General features: G+C 27.0%; 2 protein-coding genes across 4 annotated transcripts in view; one reads left to right on the top strand and one right to left on the bottom strand.

The window, feature by feature from the left end:
• LOC119675926 overlaps positions 1–13,594 on the top strand; it is a 61,346-nt gene extending 47,752 nt beyond the window's left edge. For 2 of the 3 annotated variants that reach the window (XM_038087143.1, XM_038087140.1), the window contains exons 2-8: positions 4,006–4,144; positions 7,346–8,591; positions 8,905–9,041; positions 9,112–10,831; positions 11,674–12,615; positions 12,813–13,195; positions 13,280–13,594. In XM_038087143.1, coding sequence (XP_037943071.1) covers positions 7,374–8,591; positions 8,905–9,041; positions 9,112–10,831; positions 11,674–12,615; positions 12,813–13,195; positions 13,280–13,475 — 4,596 coding nt within the window. In that variant the 5' untranslated portion in view covers positions 4,006–4,144; positions 7,346–7,373 and the 3' untranslated portion in view covers positions 13,476–13,594. The remainder of the gene's footprint in view (positions 1–4,005; positions 4,145–7,345; positions 8,592–8,904; positions 9,042–9,111; positions 10,832–11,673; positions 12,616–12,812; positions 13,196–13,279) is intronic. The other variant, XM_038087144.1, reaches the window with a different exon arrangement.
• An 8,716-nt stretch (positions 13,595–22,310) lies between these two features.
• Positions 22,311–25,011, bottom strand: LOC119684882 (N-acetylglucosamine-1-phosphotransferase subunits alpha/beta-like). The gene is made up of 5 exons (XM_038099015.1): positions 24,792–25,011; positions 24,435–24,710; positions 23,303–24,376; positions 23,045–23,235; positions 22,311–22,975 (listed from the first exon to the last, which is right to left on the bottom strand). The coding sequence occupies exons 1-5, from the start codon at positions 24,903–24,905 to the stop codon at positions 22,678–22,680; spliced, it is 1,953 nt and encodes a 650-aa protein (XP_037954943.1). The 5' UTR covers positions 24,906–25,011; the 3' UTR covers positions 22,311–22,677.
• Between the last annotated feature and the right edge of the window lie 395 nt (positions 25,012–25,406).

The following is a 25,406-nucleotide window of genomic DNA, read 5'->3' as shown; positions in this document are numbered from 1 at the left end:
ATTTTCAAAATAATTAGAATCGCAGTATTTGTGCTTGTTCGATACTGACCGATTTCCACTTTACTGGCACTAGAATTTCTTCTAATAAAGTTTTATTTCATTACTTATCTATGACCCAAGTTCCCCATTTTTAAATAGGTATTGAGCAGATAAGTGTCCTGCAAATGATAATTTTTTTAAATTTATAAAATTTATATTTTTGGTGTTACTTAATTGAGTTTGCAACAAAGATTTGCTTTTTAATGTTCAAACTATTGCAATAACTCACATATAATATCAGATAGTTAAAATTATTAAAGACTGCAAAATTATAGCCCTTAATAATTAGATTCTGACATTATATATTTATTGCTTGTTGTCTGATAATAATCTGGGATGATATTTTTTTATCGTTATTTCTGTATAATCTCAAAATTGTATAGTTGTGTTTATTGTGAAGCAGCGATGGATTCTTTGATCCATTAAGAGAGCGAAACAACATCAACAAAAAACACAAAATCAAATCTGTATATTCTGACCCTATTTTTATTTTTATTTTTAGACTTGAATCTGAACAAACATTTTTTGCGTAGTCTCTTAGTGCTTGTAGATGAGCATTGCTTTGCACATTGGCTATCCTAGCTCTGCTATTCATACGTATTAAGTATAAAACACGAAATTGTGTGTAATCGAATAGTAAATTGCATTGCAGAATCCGATAAAGTTGTTATGCGCTATTGGTTTCTGATGGTCGAACAGATCAAATAATGGATTGAGTCAAGTAAGGAAATTTCGTTAATGGGGTGCCATTACTGACTTAGAGTAATTAATATTCAACAAATCAGTGTTGAAATATAATAATAAATTTAAGATTTTATTTTTGAAAAGCATAAATGCAATAATTTATGAGTACTTCATTATCTTCATATTATTTTATTTGTGAAGAAAAAGGTTTAATCTCTATTTGTAGTATTACAGTATTTACATACTTTGGTTATATAAGCTTATGGTGTTATATAAAAAGTTTATATATAACAGTTTATTTCTGTTTGCATTTTAAAAATATTTTATTTATTCAAAATTATGCAAGTTCGTACCTTTCAGTTCGATCGTTATAGATCTCATAAACATAACTATTAAAGATATCTTAATAGGTTTTTAAAATAAATTGAATACAACAAACACTAACTTCGCTGTGTTTGAAAAAGTAAAACTAACAAAAATAATTTATATAATTTTCTAATATTAGTTAAATTTTATTTCAAAAACTAAAACACTGCAGCCATGACCCAAATTGTATCACACCTTATCGCACATAAGCGGAGTTGCTGCTGCATAGGGAAAATCTACAGCAAATCATAAAAACTCGTTACTCAATTTGTCGATATTCATACTTGCTGCTCGCAGTATCGCAGTATCTCAGTATCGCAGCAACATGTTGCGAACTGCACGACTAACACTAAGCCGCCGCCACATTTGGCAACCTAATCTACTTTAAATTTTGCACTGCTGTTGTATGTTGAGCTATTCAAAATTGAACATTTTCTGGCAACTTTTAAAAGCCATAAAAAAGTCAAAACAACTTTTATGTCGGGTGTCTGTGGTCGGGTCTGTAGTTGTAAATGCGATTGCCACATTGTGACTTGACGTAAGCGATTGCAATTGCATAAAGACAGACGTCGTTCGTAAGTGCAAAGTACATAATTCTGCATTCAAATTGACGGAAGAATATTGTTGCATCGCTGCATCCAACTTTAAGGTGCAGTACATAATCATAACGCAATTAATAATTTATATTGTTTTACATAATCAGTGACGAACTTAGCAAAACTACGCAACACTGTATAAACGGAAGTATTACAGCATTAAAAAGCTTTTCCTAGATAAATATATTATGTAAAACTAAATATTGTTCTAATCATCTTAAAATCATTTAGAAAAAAAAAATTAAGTCATACCTTGAAAATGACATTTTACATAAGAATTGATCCACTAAATTGAATTCATATCAATTGTTCGGTAAACTCTTTCAATCCTCTCATGAAAGCAGTGAAATTAATACAATAAAATAAATGAAAATCAAAATCTCAACTAAAAGAACCAAAACAGTGAAAAAAATCTATGAAAAAAAAGTGCTGTTCAACAGCACTAAAAAAGAAAAAATATGATCGAAGCAGAAAATTCATAAAGTAATTTAGCAGGAAACAAAATTTTATATTAAACTAATATAAATAAATGTTGATATATATATAGGAATATTTCATTTTTTATATTTAATACTTATATCTAACGATAAGTTCAATTTACATTAATAAAAGACACTAGAATGAGACATAATATATATAATGTCTGCTCAAAAAAACAACTTTATTCTTATTAAGCAGAGATTATATTAAGATTTTTTGTACAAAAAGGTTAATTAGTAGTGTCAACATCTCAATTAATGATTATGATCTATAAACGATTGAAGTCAAGATATAAATGAGAACAAATACAAATGCAAAACTGTATATAACAGTCTTTCATAAAATTATGTGGCGCAAAATGCTGATCATAAAGAAAAAATCCACTAAAACAAAGAGCTTTGAAGATTTTCATAAATTTATGTAAATTAAAAACTTGGAAAGGGTTAAAACCAACTGATCAAATTCGAAATGGAGTCGAATTGACGAAGTATCCTAAGAGTACTTACTGTATTTAAATCCGCTTTGTTGTCCTTTATAACTATTGAAACTTTTCATTGCATTATCATGGTTAACTTTTTGATAATCTTTCTCAACATCTTCTTGCTATAACAAGCAACCTGAATTAACGAATCAATACTCTATATCGGGGCTGTCCAAAGCACGACCCACACGCCACGTGCTGACCACCGCTAATATATGTGCTGCCCACGACATATGTATTTTTAATTTACGCAAATTTTCTTTTGCTATATTTTGCTAAAATTGTATTATTTTATTTTTATAAATTAAATATATATTTTTTTAACATTATCACCATATTTTAATTTTCTTCCAAAAAACCATGGACGTATCTACTTGTTTCTGCGGTCCTCCCATCTGCACAGTGACTTCTAATGGTCCGCGATCGTGTTTGATCTGAACAGCACTGCTCTTTGTGATGTGTAATGAAACTTTTTATATTGCTCCAATTTCTTATTTGGTACGGATTAGAGGAATTCCAGATTACTGGAGATTCAGACTAGTGAAGCTTTACTGTAGATTTCAACTATAAAACACTAACGGAATTACAAATGTTCTCATTACTAAGTGGCCTTATATTTTTGTTGATATTCCTTTCGCATAAATATATCGATATATTATAAATCAATAATTAGCTTACAAAATTTCAATTTCCAATAATGCACTTACAACGGATAGTTTACTATTTCGCATTATTCACTTAAATTTTCTATATCCAAATGAATTTTTATGGTAGATAAATCAACATCGTTGTTGTTGCAAATTTATTGTTTTTTTTTTCTTGTTTTGTATATATAATAGTTTTTCCATTTGTATTGCTGCTTATTACTTTATTGTGTTCCTTAACTCGATTAGCACTCCAACCCAACTCAAACCTATACATTATGCAGTCAAATATACATATATGGAGGATAAATATTTGAAAAATATAACATATTTAACTCTCATCTCACCAAAATAGATTTAACACACGAAGGATGTTTTTGGAATTTATCAATCATTTTAATCTGTATTCAAGCTAAGTGAGGAATATTTTTTCAGAGAAAGTACAATAACTCTATAGGTGGTTGGGGATGTTTTAGTTTTTCTGCCATAATAATAATTTGCGAAAATTTTGCGAAAATTTGCGAAAGAATAAAAGAAGAAGGGAGAATGACACAAAATAATACAAGAAAAACTTTTTATATAGTCTCCTTCCTATTTTTACAACTTTTTTTATTTTTATTTATTATGTCTTCTGACATTTTTATATTTTATAATAATTTATGTATAATAACTATATTTTATTTATAATAAATCTTTCTTTTTTTTTCAATTACAGTCGCACTGAAGTTAAAGAGAATGTCGTTGATCAAACCGTTTTGACATATCTGGAGCAAGAGCTAAAGAAGTAGAGGTACCAGGAGTTTGACATAGTTTTTAATTGAAAATCAATTTTAAGACTAATTTTGCCGTTTGAGGTAAATATCTCATAAAATTTTATTTATTTTGATTGTTATCTTTTTTATATCTCTATATAATTAATATACATATTTTGTTGCTATAACACAGACGCGTGACATTCGTTTAGCATTCGTAATGGTAAGGTTGAGACAAACTTTGTCATCTGTGCAGATCATGATGAATAGAATATTGAAGTTTTAAGAATTTTCTATCAATTTTACGCAATTAATTTATTTTATGTCATATTAACAGTTGTGTTAATTAGAGTAATTATTGTCGAATATCTCGGTAATTTCTGTCCAGTCTCAAAATTGTCTACTTTCGGTTACTCTAGAGCAGCGTTTTTTGCATAACTTTTATTTAAAAACTTATATACATTTTCGCAAATTAACTTTCAGTTAGCCACGTCATAAATAATACCACTCTATGCTCTACGACGAGACAATCTATTTAATGTGCATACCAAAAAGTTTTAGTTGTAGCAACTGATTTACCAAGTTTATGTTTTTCCTTTTCCATTAAGTAGGAAATTTCTTTAGCTCAAACGGAACGTCTTTATGTATTTAAAAAAAGAATCATGAGTCAATGGCAGTCAGTATCCCAATTCTGCCATCCTTCATGCGTTAGATAGGATTGCCCGATTGAAGATACTACCACAGTTTTAACATCTACAATTCATCTAATATAGCTCAATAATGCTGCTCTTCGACTTAATCTGCATAATGTGTACTTTCCACTGATCGGCTATATGTAGTCTAAGACTCCTTAATTCCTCGCTCGTTCAGATGACGAGCCATTGTCTATTTTTCTACTGTAGTCTTACATTGTGGGGCTATGTTGCCATATTTTTTCATATGTAAGAATATTCTATATTGTTTATTCAATTATTATTTTAAAAATACAAAATTTGAAATAATAAAAGATATTCTATTTGGTTCAAACATTTTTTTCTAAATAATTCTAGGTAAAGTTCGTATACAGCTTCTACATACATAGACAATATATTTCTTAATAAATTCTATAAATAGGTTATTTTTGAAAAGTAATTAAAACGTTAAGTACTATATCTTTGTCTATAAATTTAGATAATTATGTACTCATATATATATGTATTTTATATATACATGTATATATATTTGTATTTGGAAAAACAAACATTAATGTATTTAAACAATTTGTGTTTATAAAACAATATTACTTTTATAAAACTATAAAAATTATGTATTTATATATTATATATATACATAAATATATAAACATTTTACATATGTATACAACACAACCTGCAATATTCCCCTAGCAAATTGATAGTAGTTCTCTTGGGTTAAGTACATTGATTTTCACATTCGCATAATAAAAACAAAAATCAGCTGTAAACCAGTTATTTTTTGTTGCCACATTTGAGAATTAAAAACAACACTAACACACATGCACACACAAATACAAAGCTATTCACATTTAACACTCCTCTTTTTTTACCTTGTTTTCCATTTACTTGTTTTTATTTTGTAACATAAAAGCTAAACTAGGCCGTGGGCAGGGGTGTAGATTGTTGATATTTTTACACAACAAATGTATCTTGAGCAAAAAAGGGTGTGCTTCAGATGGGCTAATGTTTATATGTGTATATAAACTAAATAACTGTTGACAATCTTAAAATAATTTAAAACATTTTTATAATAAAAAAAATGCAAAAAAATTTTTCAAAGTCATTCTTTTTATTCTTTATTCAATGTCAGCATATTAGTGTGTTTTCACTCAATTGATTTTATGTATTAAAAAAATATTATATATAATATACATAAGAATAATATTGTAATATAATAAATAATATTTAATATTTTAAATATTTTACATTTTAAATATAATATTAGTTAAAAAAATTTAATAGTATAAAACACATAATAATTAAAAAAATTTATAATAGTTAAAAAAATATAATAAATAAAAATATATTATAATTAAAAAAAAAATTAAAGTTAAAAAATATAATAGTTAAAAAAATATATTAGCTTAATTTAAAAAAAAAATTTAATAGTTATAAAAAATAATTGTTATATACATATAAAATCGGGGATCTACGTCACATTATATATTCCAAGAGGTTTGTGTACCCAAACTGATCCTATTAGTGGCGGTTGCTTGCTTATGCCAAGAATCTATAAATACAAATTGCACAAACACAAACGAAAGTATTGTGCAGCACGTGCTTTCCTTATATTCCGCCACAGCTTCCCCTCTTTTCTAAAGTTATCAGTATACATTTTGTACTCTTAATGTGATTGCTTAGTGCTTGTGCGTGCGCTCTTAATGGCCTACCACTGCCTTCACTTAAAAAATACTTCTCTTACTCTCTTTATGATTATTATGAATTTTACTTTTGTTTTTGTGAGAAAAAAATCATATGTTTTTTATTTATATGCTTACTTGTGTGGACAACGTTATCAATACTTTTTTGTTTACATTTTGTCTTTTGATTTTTATTATTTCCAGGTCAAGAACCAAACATATCAACATGTTGATGAAAATTTAAGCAACATGTTGCATATGATTTTTTGTTGAATTTTTTGATTTTCTTAAAAGGTTTTTTTTTTAAATAAATATAAATTTATTAATTTATTAAATTAAATTTATTATTTATAAATTGATTTAAACACCTTCGAAGGTTTTACATAAATAAAAGTGTGTTATGTGCCTTGTGTTATGTAGGTCATTTGAATGCATTTCCGTTTAAGACTCCAAGTAAACCAGGTCATCTCATTGAGGTTGCATATGAGTTTACATTATAATACACAGACCTTTTCATGATTTTATTGAATTGTGTGATCCATTATCCTTGTGACCTGCTTAAATAGGATATGTCCTTGACTTCCTTTAAGTCAAACTGCCTTAAGCTAGATTTGATGCTCCAGTTTCTAGAATAGATGTTGTACGATATACAACATCGTGCAAAAAAAGTTGTTTAATGTATATAAAGAACTGTGCCAATTTTTTGAGAGTGCAACTGTTGCTATGTTCATTGTTAGATGCACTTCTATGCAAGCACATAACCTTGACATGGTTCACCTAAAAGTAAAATCGTTCTGTTGTATTTATTGACATTCATTTACTACAGCTGAACATAATTAATTCTATACATACATATATGTATGTCTATTTCTATGAATTTTATGCTTATGTTTAATATATTAAATTTTATTATTATTTTTTTTACTTAGTGAAACATCGAAATTAAACTAGAACAAAATGATTCCAACAACAGTTTCAAGTTCTCCAACTACTGTCACTTCTAGTATTTGTATTAGTGGGAACACTTCGAACAATAACCAACAGAGCTCCTCATCTGTTATAATTGGTCTAGCTTCATTGATACTAGAAGGTCGCGGAATTGCAGATGAAGAATATCAATCCAAAACACAACGTCTAACTAAGTTGAATGTTGCCGAATTGTTACTATACAATGCTGAAGCAGTTGGTGGTGCCGGAGTTGGTAATGGTGGAGGTGGTGGTGGTGTTAGTGGTGGTGTTGGTGTTGGTAATAATGGTAGGCAATCACCCATGCCCTCTACATCTAAAGCAGCTACAAATTCCGTTATAAATATTACAACGAATCCACATGCCTTTGGCTGTGCTACAGCCTCTTACTCATATGATACGCATCATAGTAGTCCTGGTAGCTCATTGGCAGAGAGTACGCATCAACGTTGGACACAGAAATTGTGTCAATTACGTCAAGCTTCACCAGGAGCCGGTCTTAGTTCAGTTTATGGTCAGAATGTTGCTATAAGAGCACAAAGCACTAAAGATGAACCAGAAGTTATAGCACTATTAGGTGAATGTCAAACACTACGACATGAATATGAGTTTTTAAGTCGAGATTTCTTAAATCGTCATGGTACTAATTCTGCTGTTGCTTCTGCTGTAAGTGCATCACCTTCATCAGCTTCTGGTACAGATAATTTCTTATTGTCTCTACAGTCATTAGCCACAACATGTTTGAGAGGAAGCAGTCCATCAACAGATACAGCTTGTCATTTTACAAATCAAATTAATCAGCATATACCATCAGTTGGTATAGCAGCTACATCTTCAAAATATAATTACCGTGCCACTCCACCCAGATTTCCCAGTCCTTATATCGCGGATACACCAGGCTCAGCTAGCAGCAGTGGAAGCTGCGTTCAATCACCGAAACATATGTGGTCACCTGTAATGAATGACACTGTTTGTACTACTATCAATAACCAAAAGGATAAATATATACAACAATCAACTGGCCGTTTAGCAACTGCAACAGTTCCAAGCTCTGTGAGTGACGATCTATCAAATACAACAAAGGGTGCAATATACCCTAAACAGGGTCCACACTGTGATCAGTTCCTCAGAAAAATGGGTCTAAGCACGCAATCTCAGACTGCTGAAACTGAGGATCACATCTGTGATATGTCTATATTAAATATAACCGTTAGTATCAAAATATATACATTTTTGTTTTATTTTTAAGAATTATTTAAAATGACCTTAAAATGGCGTTTTCAATTGGTAAATCTGGACTCATTCAATATTTACTATCGATTTATAAAATTGCACTAAAAGTGAATCCCAATTAAAAAAGTTAGACCCGATTTACCACTCGAAAATGGCAAAATATTTGAAAAAAAATATTTAAATAGTATATTAATAACATTATATTAAAATAATATAATATATATAAATAATATATAATATAATAGTAATATATATTTTAATGATATATATAATAACTATATTGTTTTAGTGCTCCCGTTGGCGAGCTCACTGCCTTAGAATGGAAGCCATAATTGCACGTGGAGATTCCGTGTGCATTGAAGTGTATTTGGGTCCTGTGGGTAATAAAATATTGCTCGAGCAATGGGTAATTACGAAAAAAGAAAAGTAAGTAATTTTTTAAAGAAAAAAAAAATATTCTCCTCATTAACTAATGATATTTTTATTTTTTGTATAGAGTTCCACCACCAACAATGACATTGACCTCATTGTGTAGTGCAATACGTAGTCAACTATATTTCTCCCAAATAAGTGCCTGGTGTGATTTAATCAAAAAATCCGACAAATCAATTTATTATACAGGACGCCTTATATTCCCGACACCAACAGGTGCTGCAGGTGATCTTGCCACGCTTGTTGCTATGAATTCTACAAATATAAATGTAACGCCCGGAACATCACCAACATCAACCACTTCATCGCTCCATGAATTAAGTCATGCAATGATAAATCGAAAACCACGTCTGAACATATTTTATCGCGTCAAGCAGTATGATTCAACTGCTTCCTTTAATTCAAAACCGAATGTGCACAATTTTCCGAATGTTAATGTATCCGAAAATTGTAGCATTTCAGTTTGTCTGAAAAGTCTTCCACGCATAAATGGCGGAATACCAAAAATTAGTTCAACGGTGCCTGCAACTGCAATGACTGAGTGTTCCAGCACTTCAGCAGCAAATGTCGGTAAAATATTAAATCGTACCGCAACAAAAACAAAAACAAAAACTACAACAAAAACAAAAACATCAACCGCAACTGCAACTGCAACATCAACAACAACAACAACAGCAACAACAGCAGCAGCAACATGCGATGTATTAAACTGTGATAATAAAGACATAAAAGTAGCTAACTCAACTAAAGCAATGGAACAAGTTGTTGCCACGAAGGAGAGACAGTCCGCCAGCGGCAAGCAGAAATGTACGTTTTATATTGGTGACAATAATGGGAGCATTGATGAACTTGAGTGTGATTGCAATAATGATAATGATAATGATAATGATAATGATAATGATATTGATAGTGACGCTGGTAAACCTGGTGGAGATAGTACAAATTCAATAAGTTCGAATGTATCTCTTTCACATCGTGAAAAGCAATTAATGAAATACCGGAAGCGTATGTTGAAAAGAGACAAAAAACAAAGAAAGCCGGTTGTGTATAAATCAGATAATTCTATGGATTTAACCGATAATCAAAAACATAATAATAAAAATAGTGAAAAATGTATATACCAACCAATGGAAGAATGCGAAAAAGAGAGCTCGAATGAGTTAACCACAGTGGTAAAAACAACTGTTATTCGCGGCAACAATAATGTTCAAATGATCTCAACTGGTACACAGACATCAATGACTTGTTGCCAACAATGTGGCAGTGAGAAAACGTTTGTCTGTTTGAATTGTAAAGGAATTTATGAAGTCGGTAATGATTCCTTAAGCGAATTGGATGAAATGGACTCCTGCAGCAGTCTTAGCAGCAGTGATATACATACGCCAAGGAATCATGCTGAACTGTTGCTGCAGGCAATACAACGTACACCAAAAGCTGCCAAAAATAAAAAACAAATGCGCTCCAAAGCTGCCATGTCGTCTAATGCAATGAATTCAGCAGGAACAACTACAAGTGGAAATACAGCGATATTATTATCACCAATCTTACAAAATAACAATCACTTGAATGTGACACCAGCAACAAGCGGCTCCAATTGCCATGTGTGCAAAAGACAAAAAACTCAACATAACTTTTCTGGACGCTCAGAAGAATCTGGCGATGATACTGAACTAATAGCTGATGATGGTGATGACGAAGATGGCGATGGGAGAGGTGACACTGGTGATAAAATTGAATATACAACTTTGAAGGAAGAGGAAGATGATAGTAATATTATGGAAGAGGTTAGTAAAATATAGGTATATTAATTATCATTACACAATGATAGACAATGATATAATTTGAGCTTTGAATCGTTTATCTTAAAAGTTAAGTCTTATTTACTTAGTTGGCCATTACAGATGTAAATCTGTAAATTGGTCGCGTACAGTAGTCTCTGTCAGTCAGCCCGATCAGTGGCTCCACGCAGATACAGCATCTTCTTTAATACCAAGGTTGAATCACAAGATTCTCAATAGGCTCCCGCCTAACATCTCTCGGGAAGAACACGTCTCCCGTGTGCAGCAAGGCCTGCTCAAGCTCGTCACGCACGTCTAGTCTTAATGTGTGTCCAAACTGCAGCTTTACCTCCCATGACGTTGCCCATATTTTACCTTGTCACACTGCACGCACAAGCTTAAAATGGCCAGGTTTCTCCGTCTGGATTCAGGTTGATTTCAATTTAAATCCCATCCACAATCCATTCATTCTTCGTTAAACCCATCCCCTTACCTTTAATCATTATCTATCCATATCCTAACCCATGTATTTTCTTGTAAGACCTTTTGTGTTATCTGCCCATCGGGTAACAACAATAACAATATCAGTTTCCATTGAAGATGTGGAAGGACTAGGTGACACCTTTCTAGCCTTTTTAGAAAATAATTAAATTTATAAAAATTATTCAGTTTGGCTCTAATTTTTGTTCTGACAAAAATATCGTATATCTGGGCTAAGTTTGTATATCAATTACACATATTTACATATAAACTTAATATATTACTATATTTTTTAAATATTTTTATAGTAGAAAAAATGAATTTTATATAAAGAATAATCTTTATCCATTTTAAAATTTCTTTCACAGGAAATCTTATTGACGACCACTAAAGTAACCGCTTTTGAGGATTCCTCAACAAAAGAATCGGGGTATTTGGTGCTCCAAGAACGTGACGAGAATAATCAGAAAAAACAATCACATGGTCGAGATGCTGTTGTTGTTATGGTTGACAGTGTTAGCACGGCTGAGAAGCAGTTCAAAACACCTACTACTGAGCAACAACAAAAGTCACATAAAAAAGAACAAAATCAAGCAAAAAAACCAAGCATGTTGCAAATAACTCGTAATTATAATAGTGAAAGTAGTTATAATTATAATGAAAGCACACCACCAAGTCACACCCGCTCTTTTACACGTAAAGGTTTGCCTAAAGTTAATTTGACGCCCATATTCTGTGATCCCGCCGCCACAATTAAAGCTAGCTTAACTTCTCCTGTACCAATTCGTTGTTCAACAACTGATACCGCTTTTTGCTTTGATGTACCAACTGTAAATGGAACTTCAAAAACTCCGACCAATAATACCAATCATATAGCTGGAGGTGACATACCAGTGCAAAAATCGTTTTCAGCTCCTACTTTGCCGAATTCACCTTCACTCTCACCACGTTTCGCTAAGCAGGCAGCAATCTATAAACGCCGATCTCGTCACCTTTCCGATCGATCTGATCGTTCATCACTTGGTTCAGATGAACAGTTCTCTGATGAAGAAGTAGAATCTACTATATATAGTCCTGCTACATCGCCTATGAAAAATCGCACACGTATGGCTGCTATGTTTGGACGAGCACCATTATTGGGTAACTTAGAGGAAACCTTATTACAAAAGCGTCTTATGCCCAAAACAGAAGTACTTGGATTTAAAGTTTTATTAGGTGCATCTGGACTTTTTTGTCCACCACAATTAACTATACCAGCTACAGCTTATTTTTATGAGTTACATGGTGAATCGCTTAGTACTCCATACTTGGTAAGAATATCTTTTTTTTTTTTTTTGTTAATATGTTTTCAATAAAACATACTAAAATTCAATTTAGTATTTATAGGCTTAATTAGAAAAAATTATCTGAAAAATTATAATAAAAACCCACTTGAGGCTAAACAAAATCATAGCCATTTTTAATCCAGTCGTGTTTTAATCAACTTACGTTTTATATTTTGTTTTAGTGTGAAATACGCTTACCACGTAAGGGCTATACTGTGCCACGTTATGGTACTGTACAGGCAACATTGCTGAATCCAATGGGGACGGTTGTACGCATGTTTGTCATACCGTATGACATGCGTGATATGCCAACAATGCATCAAACATTCATTAGGCAACGCGTTTTGGCTGATTCAACTGTGAGCAACCTACTTGCAGAATCCAATGCGAATAACAATAATATTGATAGCAATGACTGTAATAATAAAAATAGCACTGATGTCATTAATAACACAAACATTAATTATAGCCTTTCACCAAATGGTGGCTTACATAGTCAAAGCAATTTAGGACACTTCATATCGGCTGAGAATATGAAACGTTTACGTTATTCTATACATCTAAGGTAAGCAGATAAAGTGTGAAATAAAAATTATAAAAAATAATTTATAATATAATTATATATCATATTTTATTTTGAATTTGTTAGGTTCCAAACTTCACGGTCTGGTCGGCTTATGTTACACACTGATATTCGTCTATTGATCTCACGTCGCACCGATTGTGACACTGCAGCTGCACATGCCAAAGGCGTTCTCGAAGCACCTAACGAACTTATTACCGATACAGTTATGCCAATGAATCCGAAGTACAGTGCACGACAAGACAACTCTAATAAGATTTAGTAGTTATTGGATTTACTACGAATACAAACATATATTCACATATATAATATTTGGAAAAGGCTACGTATTCGTTGGCAATTTTTTCGTATGCAACTTTAAGAAAACAGACAACAAACAACTTAACTCAACAATGAACTCATCTCTTCAAAACATCTCGTCAACATTCCAACTAATTGATTGTTAGCATGGACAAAGTAAAGTTTACTGGGTCTATGGTGTTAGTTACCTGCACTAGACTAGCTATATATGAAATGGCAAAAAACAAATTTGGTAGTAAAATTTCAAATACACTAACGAGCGCATAATCTATCATATCATTTTGTAAATATTTTGTTAAGATTTGATTTTATTTTTAGAAGATAATGTTTCGATCTTTTAACAACCACAAATGTAATCAAATGAAAATGTATTAATTTAACAATTATTTTAATGCAAATTAATTAAGTTCTCTTGCTGAACAACAATAACAACACTGTATATTTATATTAAATTTTCTATTTTAAGAATTATCAGCAATTGTTTTATTTACACATACTATATATATTTATGTATATATGAGTATCTATCTTAATACAGGCCACTTCTCATAATATATAAAATATATCTTGAAATGAAATAGAAATAAGAGTATTTTGTGTAATTAGGATTTATTTTCATTATGTGTTAATTAATATTTTTAAACTTGTATTATATTAAGATTTATATAAATTTTAATAATTTATTTAATTAAGTAAATGCAATTCTTATTTTAAGCAAGTTACACTCTTATTGATTATTTAGATATAAAATAAGATAATACATTAAATAAAACTATTTATTTAGTTATTTAAATATATATAATTTTGTACCAAATATTAATGAAAAAATTAAGTACATAAACTTATTATTTGTCTTCATTGAATTTATATTATCAAATTGTGGGCATATATATACATATGTGTTTTAAATATTTTGTGAATTAAAATTAAAATTAAAATTAATAAATATCAAGAGAAAAACTCTATCATTAAAATAAAATCGATTGTACCAACTTTGTATTAAATGATTTGATAAATTTTAATATTGTATAATGCTTATTGGATCACAACTAACATGATTTATAATTGAGGGAAGGTATATTAAACCGAAGAAAAATAAATGGCAACTATAAAGAAAATATTTATAAATCAATTATTGATGATGTAATATTTTTATTTATTATTAAAAATTTTTACGAAGTCGTAAGAAAATAAATTTGCTTTGAGTTAATACAATTTAAGGAAATATCATCATCCATTGTATTTTGTTACTTTATTAAATTTGCAAAATAAAAATCAACACTAAATGTGCATTGAAAAATTGGCCTTCAGTAATAATAATAATAATAAATTTTAATAATATTAAAAAAACATCAGATGAAATATAAATGCATTCTTAAATACTTTTCAGTTCAATTAAATAAGAAAATAAATAATTAAATTATGTACAACAAATGCATATATAATTTGAGAATTTACATTTCACAAATTAAAAAATTTAGGCTTTTATTTTTATATAAGCGTATGGTAGTCTGAGCCAATATTTCAGCTCAATCGTGCTTTGGTACATTAAACTACCACTCCAAGCTAAATTAAACTATCCACTTGACAAATAAAAATTGTATCATTTTTATTTATATCTTAAAAAACATAGAAATGTTGACTATAATTATTAAAAAGTTTAATGCCAAATTAAATTTAACGAATAATTAATTATTGAAATAATTTTACTGTTGAAAAATCATATATTCTTTTAAAATAAAAATGTTAAGTATGTTTCCATTATATATCAATCAAATTTTTTTAATAATATAACACTTGTATTTTTTTTTTGTTTTAAAATTCATGTACTTTCTTGTATATTCAAAATTTTTTATTATTAGAAATTATAATAATATAATATATAAATTCTTGATTGACTGCGTTAAATAGATTTCTCTAATGTATGTACATTTTCTTGAATATAATTTTGAATAAAATGTCTGTCGTATGTTATTATCATAATAAAATTCGAGTTTATTTTAGCACTCATATCAATGCAATTATAATTTTATTAATTTATATTTGAAATAATATTTTGTGTTTTTATGCTGTTTTTAAACATTTTTTGTTTTGTTATTTTTAATTATTAATTCAATAATTCAAATTTATGAAATTAAAATTTATTTTTGACTATTTTAAAATTTATTTTTGATTAAATAAAAATTTTTTTATATATGAATTTTTTAGCAATTTTATTTTTTTTAATTAAAAAAAATTTTTTATTAAATTATTTTTTTAAAGTAATTTTTAAATTAAATTTCTTTATTAATTTTTATGCACTTTTATTTATAAAGTATTTTGTTATTAATTTTATTGTTATACGTTATATTAATTTAAAGTTACAACTATTTATTTTGATTTCCTCTGTTTTAAATTATTTTTTATTACTATTTCTTATTTTTTTGTTATTACTTATTTTTAATTATCTTTTTAATTATTATATTTAATTTTTTTTTTTAATTTTTTTTTAAAATTTTTTTTTTAATTTTTTTTTTATTTTATTTTTTTTTATCACACAAAAGATCAACTATAGTCGGAGTGCTCCACTCCGTTGGGAGCTGGTACTCTGTTTATTTCAATTCTATTTTTAATTATTATTACCTATTAAATTATTAATAGTACTTATTTTTTATAAAGTTTGCTTTTTTTCTTGTTTGATTATTATTATGCAATTTTTTATTATTATTACCTTTTTTTTTATTATTACCTTTTTTATTATTATTACCTTTTTTATTATTATTATTATCATTCATTATTATTTTTCATAATTACTACTATATTTTTTTTTATTATTATTACCTTCATTATTTATTTTTATTAATTAATTTTTTAATATTGTTACTTATTTTTTATTATTGTTAAATTTTTTATAAATTATAAATTATTACCATTTCAGTACTATTATTTATTATTTTTGTTATTATTATTTATTAATTATTATTTTTAATGTTCTTTATAACATTGTTGTTTTTGTTAAAATATATTATTTACTTTTTTAATTTTTTATTCATTATTTATTGTCATTTATTTTTTATTACTGTTTATATTTTATTATTCTTTATTTTTTGTTATTATTTATTTTTTATTAATATTTATTTTTTTGTTATTATTTATTATTTATTGTTTTTATTATTTATTTTTTGTTATTATATATTTCTTTTATTATTTATTATTACAAATGTTATTTAATATATTTGTTTTATAATTTACTATTTCTATTTAAAATTTTAAATTTATTATATTTTAAAATTGATTAAATTTATTTCTGAATTTTATTATACATTTAAATATTTTTTTGTTTCGTGTATTTGCTATCTATATAAAAATTACTTCTTTTTAATTTTATAAGACTTAAAAGTTTTTATTATATTTTAAAATTTTTTATTATTTCTTAATTGTTTAGTAATTTTTCAATCTTTCAATTATTTTATTATTTTTGAATAATTTTTCAACTATTCCAAATATAATATAATTTGTTGAAATGATGTGAGTGTTTCAAATTATATAGAAGTTGTACAATATAATATATATAAAATAATGAAAAATTGACAAAACATTTTTTGTTATTAATAAATGTTATCAACTTTTTTCCCAAATTATTATTTTTAATTGAGTTAATACTAACTAAATTTTTTTTTACATTTTGTAAAATATATATATATATTAATATGGAGTATGTGCATATATATAAAAAAGAATTAAAAAATTTTTCAAAAAATCAAATTGATCGATATAATGTTCGAAATTAAAATTTATACATACTTTTTTGTATTTCCTATTCATATTATTATTATTACTATATATTATAATATATCGATTTTATTTTACATTAATGTTCAAATAATGTATTATTTACTAAAAATTTAAACAAATTAACAGAAAATTATATTTTATGCAACACATTTTTCAATTAAATAATAAATTTGTTATTTGTTCTTTGAGAACAACCGTAAATTTCGTTTTCAATTGATCCATTTTTTGAAGGGAACAGGGAACAGCAGATATTCTATTTTTGATATATAAATTAATTTTATTTTTATATTTTATCATGAGATTTCTCTTACTCAATATATATTTTTTTAACTTATTGGATTTAAAATATCAACATACAAAAATTAAATATATTAAAAAAAAATATTCAAAATAATAAATTAAAATTATTTTGTATATAAATCTGTTTGCTTTTATTTCTTTTTTAATACAAAAATATATTTTTAATAAATATCATTATTATATATAATTGAACTTTTTTTTATAATTTTTATTTTTATTTATTAATATTATTTTTTTATTTATTATCTATTTTGAAAAATTGTTGAATCTTAGATAATTTTTGTGTTTATCATATTTTAATTATATGTATGTGTGTTTGTTTTTATTTATTTTATATATATTTTTTATTTAATTTTGTATTTATTATAAAATGAATTATGCGTATTTAATTTTTTTTTAATTTATAATTTAGTTAAATAATTTAATAAATAACCATTTAAAAATAGTGCAGCATGAGTTACCATAGAGTCTAGCTAGGTATTTATATTTAAGCTCGGCAATAACTAAAGATATAAACTATATTTAACGAATAAATATATATTTAAAATTTATTATAAATATAAATTAGCTATACATTTCATAAAGTTTTGTGGTAAAGTCATATTTTTATAATTAACTCTTAATGATATTTTATTATCGTTTAAATAATAAAATTATATTTTATTTGAGTTTTATAAGTATATTATCTATTATAAATTTATTTGTTAGTGAGCAAATTATAGTTTAATATTTTAACATAATTAATATTTAAAATTTTAAACAATATAATGCATAATATCATTTTGTATTTAGATGTTAAATATTTTATATGTATTATTTGATAAATTTAATTTTTCTATATATTTTATTTTATTAAACCTAACTAATAATTTAAATAGTAAACAATAAAATAGTTTACATATGCATTATATATTATATTTTTTATTTATAAGTATTTTAATATGTGTAATTTATTTATTAATTAAATATAATTAGTTGTTAATATTGTTTTGAATATATATCTATATATAAATATTATTGTTTATATTAATTTATAGATTTAATATTTATTATGTTATGTTATACTATTTATCTATTTAGGTAAGTTATATTAATTGATATATTTTTATATGTTTTCGGTTTTTTAAATTATAATTACTGCAATAACAAAACATACATTAAAAGTTTTCGTATAGCAAACTAATATTTTATGCCATAACATTATGTGTTATTAATTTAATATAATATATTAATATATATATGTAAACATAGATATATATTAAATTTGAATAAACTATTTCCATATTTTTCAAACACTTTTTTTATAATTTATTAATTTAAAAATTTGAGAATTATTAATTTTTGTATACTCATTATGATTTTTTGACTCCTACATGAGAATAAAAATTTTTTTATCTTTAACAGTTGATATATTTCGATTAATATATATATTTATTTTAAACTAAAAATTATTTTTATTTATATATTTTTTCTTAATTGAAAATCTCATCTATTTTTTATAAAGTTAACCTCATTTTTAATGCACATATATTAATTATAATAAAAATTAATTTAATTTTCTTTTTAGAAGAGCTTTTTATTTTTATCGACGCTGTTCCGTAAATATTTCTAAATAATATATCAAAAAAATATTTAAAAAAAAAAAACTAAATAATAAATTATTTTTGAAATTAGTTTTGAAAAATATTTAAATCGTATATATATAAAATTGAAAAAATTTTGAAATAAAAAAATACGATAAATACTAAAAAGTAGTGGGTGTGTGTTACGTATTTTAATCGAAGTAGTGATAAAAATTATATTTTTACGTGATAACTTAAAGCTAATATAAAACACAAATAGCAGAATTAATAGCAATATAATGAAACTAACAAATTACAAATAAATCTATATATATATACACATACATATATGTGTGTATATAAAGCTATAAATATTACAACTGGTCTAAGCAGAGAAAAACTATTAATGCAGTAATAAAAATAAAAATAAAAATTAAAATAAAATATAATTATAAATAAATTATAAGTAGTTTGGAAAAATTTTAAATTTTAACAAAACTGTAGAGGAAAATGTTCACTAAATTAAAAAAATAAATTATATATAGATATATATATATATATACATACATATATGTTAATAAATTATTAATAGTATTAAAAATTAAATATGTTCTAAATAAAATATATATTTGATCAATAAAAATATAATTAAATTGCTTTTCAGAATTATCCTTATATATAATATGAATTAATCTACATAATCTCGGTGCAACGGAAACTAAAGTGGTATTTTGTCTTTTATACATCTGGTTTATGTTAGATCCTTTGAAATATATATTTTTTTTTTTTTGGAGTGCAATCTGTCAATGATTTCAACAACACATCTTTAGATAGAAATGATTGTAAATTCCATACCGAAGCAGTATCTACTGTAAGACTACGGTTACACACAAATAAAGGTCTCAACTCTCCTCCGGTTGATATCTCTAGGGAAGAAAGACACATTCCTTGTTTATTAGGAGTTTTGGAGTTTTCCCAGCATAGATTAGTTCAAATATTCTCACGTGCTAAACAGTAAATGCGTTAATTCTCCATATAAGCCATAAATTCAGCTGTACTCCAAATGGCATTTTCATCTGTTCTTTTGCCCTAATGAACTTAATAATTTGAGTCCTATAAATCTATGGTTATGATTCAATGAACTCTCCAGTTTCTTTCTACTCGACCTAGATTTGTTTTAATCAACAACCACCGACGCAATCATTCTTATTGTTGTAATCCGCTCGGACCTGCTTGTGAAATCTCTTCGTGAGGCGGAAGGCGACGAGTAATTCGAAGCGGTAGACCCGATCGGCTTTAAATATTTTTCTTTTTGCAGCCGTTTGTTCAGAAATCGGTTTTTGGTCTGTTGTTACGTTACTAAACTCGATTAAACTATTTGGAACCCTTACTAAAGTCTAAAAAGCTCTTTTGGGAAAGGTCTTGTAAGTGACTAAAATATTCTTTAGAAAGTAAATCCACCGGCATGTTTAATAAGTAAAACAAAGTGAAAATGAATTATTATAAATTGGGTAACCGTTTTAGAGTATTTACTATCTTTAATCCAGCCTACATCATGCTTGGTTGGTTTTAGTCCAAGTAGCGTATAAGCGCCATTTTGTCATGACTTAATTGAAGCTGAGATTCTTAAATTTTAAGATCAATCAACACGATTGACAGAGATTACTTTGATAAGATCATAAGTTAGGTATTGTTGGTATAACCTGTGGAGATCTATATAGTATATAGATTCCAGAAAGCAAGGGTTAATACAATACATAAGTTTCTATGGTAGAATACCGGGCCTAAAAAGTATACAGCTATTTTCCTTTTCTCTTTTTCCCTGCATTTCTGGTCCTTTCTTCATAAGGTCTTAAATTTTTTGAATAGAATTGTTTAAGAGAAACTTTTCTCTAAGAAACATAAAACCTAATTAAGACTTTACTTCATTAAACATAATCATAATACTCTTAGCTTACAGTGACTTAGCTATAAGTCCTTCGGTTTTAGTTTTATTGTACATTTAGCTCATTATAAACACTTTAAAATTTGGTTTTATTTTTTCGTTTAAAATTTCAGAGGAAGCATGTACGAGTACATATTATATTATTTTTTGCTAAAGTCTAGCCTCTTTATTTACGATCATCAATAAAATTACAATTTGAATAAGTAAAAATTCATTTTTTAAGTATAATATCAATAATTATTGCAAAAAAAAAATAATATTCTGATAATTCATAAGAGATAAATTAAATCGGAAGTGTATTGCATCTATGTAACTATTACATATGTAAATATAATATAAAACATAGATATTACATTGTTACAATTATTAATATAGTATAGTATTGCACATATATACATCAGAAAATGCAATATTACATTGCTGAAAATAAATTCGTTTACATTATATTAAAGTAATTTTTATTTTAATCCTAGGAATAATTTAATATTTCTATAATAAAATTCATTTATTTATTTAATTTCATTTTAAGTCATTTTAATTTTTATCATAATGATATCTTAATGTTTCTATAATAATATTAATTAATAATATTAATTGAATGATTTTCCTAAATAATAATAGTTACAAGTTCACTTTTTTAATAATATAATTTATGTTGTTAACGGTTTATGTGAATGGTATAAAAAACTCCTAGTTGGTTTTTTATTTTAAATTTATTTATGTATTATATGAAGAAGTAGTTAATATAACTACTACTAGTAAAAATTTTGTTTTAAATTTTTTGAGTTTTTATGTTGAAATATTTTAAAGTCGATTTTGTTTTTTTTTTAAATTTTAACTTTTATTTCGATCGTAGTTTTTGGTATATTTCTAAACGTATTTCGGCAAATTCGCTTTTGCGAATTCCTAATATTAAGAATTCTAATTACAGAAAATACTTATAGAAATATACTAAAAGTAACGACCGATATAAAAGTAGTACTACTAGTAGTTTATTTAACTATTTCTTCTGGACTGAATATTGTTTTAACATAAACAAATTAATAGTTTTTTTTCGTTCCCATAAACCTTTAACAATATAAATAATAATTAATTTTTTTACAAAAAATAACTAAAATGCATTTACTTAGTTACATAAATTATTTCTAATGATACTTTTGTTTTGGCCATTAAGACATTAAATCATTTATTTTTTCTTATATTGCACACAATTTTTTGTTCACTAAATATGAGTATTTAACTAAAAATAAATATTATTTATTTTTAAAATTTTTTAAAAGTATGAAAAACATATATAAACATTTTAGAATAGTACATATGGATTCCTGGCACAATAAACCTTGATAACGCCGTTTCATATCTCCTCATTAAATATTATAGAATAACACAAATATGGAGTTAAAGTTTTTAATTATGCATTTTTTTAATATTCAACTATTATATGCATATACAATGCACCTGAGTTAGTTGTCATATAATTGTAAATCATCTACCCAAAAATCTTATTCATACATTAAAACTATATTCGTTTGATATCACGGTTAAATATGATAAATAAATAAAATTTTTAAAAGGACTGATTTTTACAGATTCTGTATATAGCGTCGTGCAAACTTTGCCTTATGCATGCACATAAACTTAAACAAGAACATCAGCAACACTACTGTAGCGCCGTAGCCAACAAAGAGTACGGCACGTTTTCTTCTGCGCCAAAGTTGATAATCATTGAGATTGGAAAAACGGTTCCGATACTGCGCTTCCAATTCAAATTTACTGCGTTTTGGAAAAAACGAAAGATAGAAATCTTCCAATAAATGACGTATCAATTCATTGTCTTCAGTGAATATCGGATCAAGATTATCATTGATACAATTAAACTTTCTAAAAAATAATATCAACGAGTTATTTAATCAAATTATTTTATGTTGATAAATTAAGGTAATTCCTCACCTTGGATTTTGTCTTATTTTATCCAAATTATCTACAACATTGGAAACATTTGAAATTAGCATCATAAAATTACTATGCATGGCACGTTTAGAATTGATATTATATTTATATTTGGAACGTACACCAAAATTAGTTAACAAAGCTTCTGTTAGCAAAGCACACTTACTAACAAGTTCACGTGTTATGGTGGGCTATAAAATATGTAAAAAGAATATTTTAATGTACTATTTTTTGGAATAGCTTTAACTTAATATTTACCAAATTTGAGTCCTCGTAGCGTTCATACACCAAAGTTGAGTATACTATGTTATTATTACGTTTGGTTAACTTTAAATCTTTTGAGCAGTTACTAATGACTTCTTCAAAAAAGCGCACTGCCGACCAATCCAATGGCAATGGATACATACGTGCGAGAAATGTTCTCACTTCTCTATCCGACCAGGTTAGCGAGTCATCAGTGTCAAATTCATTAAATATTTCCTCCACACCAGCCATACGAGTTTCACTCATTAAATAGGAATAATAGACAAAAGCGAACTGTAAATCATTTGCAGCTCTAAAACGATGCGAGGCGGTATAAAAAGTTTCTCTCGAGAACTTTTCTTGCATTTCCCTAATTATATCGCGATCCAATAGAAAACCAATGTGGGAGAGCACATGACGTGCTTTGAAACCATAAAATTGGTTGAGCAGCATGTTTGTGTATATAAGTGATTGCGAGTATATATCTTTGGTGGATTTAAACATTTTAAAATTGCTTAATGTACGATTTGTAGTGGTTGCAATAGCCACCTCCTTTGGATTTGATTTCAAACGTTTATTGTAACTATCCACAATTCGTCGCAATTCATTGAGTGTAGTTAAATTTTTATGTTTCACTAACTCTTTGAAGGGCAACGAAGAGTTTCGATATGTGGTCTTTGCATGCCGTCTAGATTTTTTTGTTGGAAATGCTCTTATATCAAAGTTTTTGTTATGGTTCGACTCATTAAATTTTGTATTTATCATATTTTCTACACTTTTACTTTTGATATTTGCATTGCAGTCACCGCCGTCGAATTGGCATTCTTTTATATTACAATGGCGATCACAAGCACCGTCCCCAATATATGTCCACGGACAATCATCTGCACAATCCGGCACCAACCATGCTTGATATATGCGTACACCTTCAGATTTAGTGTACAGATCATCAGGATATAGAGGTGCTCCCAGAAATATGTCATCATTCATATAAAGAAATCTTTTAGATAAACCAGGTATACGATGAAGAAAAGTCTCTATTGCAGCACTAGAAAATGTAGGCAACGTTTCGGGATGAGGGCTTAATAACTAAATATAATTTTTGTTGAATAATTATTAATCAGGATTTTATAAATGATATATTTACCTCATGTGATATCACGGAGACTCTGTCATAACTTAAATCTAGCCAATGTGGTATCTGCCCATTTGTGACAATGTAAACACGCCGCACCCATGGAGCATACTTTTCCAATGAGCGTAATGAATAACGCAACTCATTTTTGTCATCATATCTTGCCGGATCATATCCTGCGTCATATTGTTTTATAGTCTTTATGAACGTCTCCTCGGACCCATTAACCCACGTGTAAACAACATCGATGGGCATACAATATGTATTATTGCTAGGCTCACTTCTGTTCTACAATATAATGACTTACATTTAATCATTCTAATAAGGATATTCAATGAATAAAAAGGTTTTTGTTGAGAATTTACTTACTACTTTCAGCCACCAGCACAGAAACGTTACCAAAATTATTACAGCGGTAAAAAATATTTCACACTTACGGCGACGCAATCCACGCAAACATATTCTTCTTGTTTGAAGATTCATTATTTATTAAGAGTCTACATCTCTCCTTGCAGTTGTTTTTAAACAGAAAGCAGTTAAAACAACTTAAATTGTCTACAAGTTTCTAATGCACACTTTTTGCCGCATATGTTTGTTTTCCTACAATTGCAATGTATGAAATGAAATGGAAATGGAACGGGTACCGAATTATCACAGTGCCGGTGAATAGTTTATTTGAAACTGCAAAAACCTTTTATTAAATACTTAATTTAACATCTTTTAAATAATTTATCTTCTCTTTATAATAAAACTTTCTTAAAAATGACGTTATATTACAACTTATATTCACAAAACATATGGTACCGCTCGTGCGAATCGTGGGTGACATTAGCATGACTTTCTACGTATCTAGATTAGGTTCTATACATAAGAAAGAATATATAAATCATGCAACAAATAATGCCTCTACAAACAGAATGATATTGAAATTAACAATTAAAAATAAAAATATAATTAAGAAAAATATAAATAAGAACAAACTCA

The sequence above is a fragment of the Teleopsis dalmanni genome, chromosome 2 (assembly GCF_002237135.1).
Source record: "Teleopsis dalmanni isolate 2A chromosome 2, ASM223713v2, whole genome shotgun sequence".
Taxonomy (NCBI): Eukaryota; Metazoa; Arthropoda; class Insecta; order Diptera; family Diopsidae; genus Teleopsis; species Teleopsis dalmanni.
Note: the sequence above shows the minus strand (reverse complement) of the source record. Positions and strands in the feature narration are given on the sequence as shown.

Bases quoted from the DNA above. Each gene is read 5' to 3' on its own strand.
- LOC119684882 (XM_038099015.1), bottom strand. From the start codon at position 24,905: ATGAATCTTCAAACAAGAAGAATATGTTTGCGTGGATTGCGTCGCCGT. The intron at 24,377-24,434 runs GTAAATATATCA...AATTATATTTAG, and splicing joins TCTCCGTGATATCACATGAG to TTATTAAGCCCTCATCCCGA. The intron at 22,976-23,044 runs GTGAGGAATTAC...ATTATTTTTTAG, and splicing joins AAAATAAGACAAAATCCAAG to AAAGTTTAATTGTATCAATG.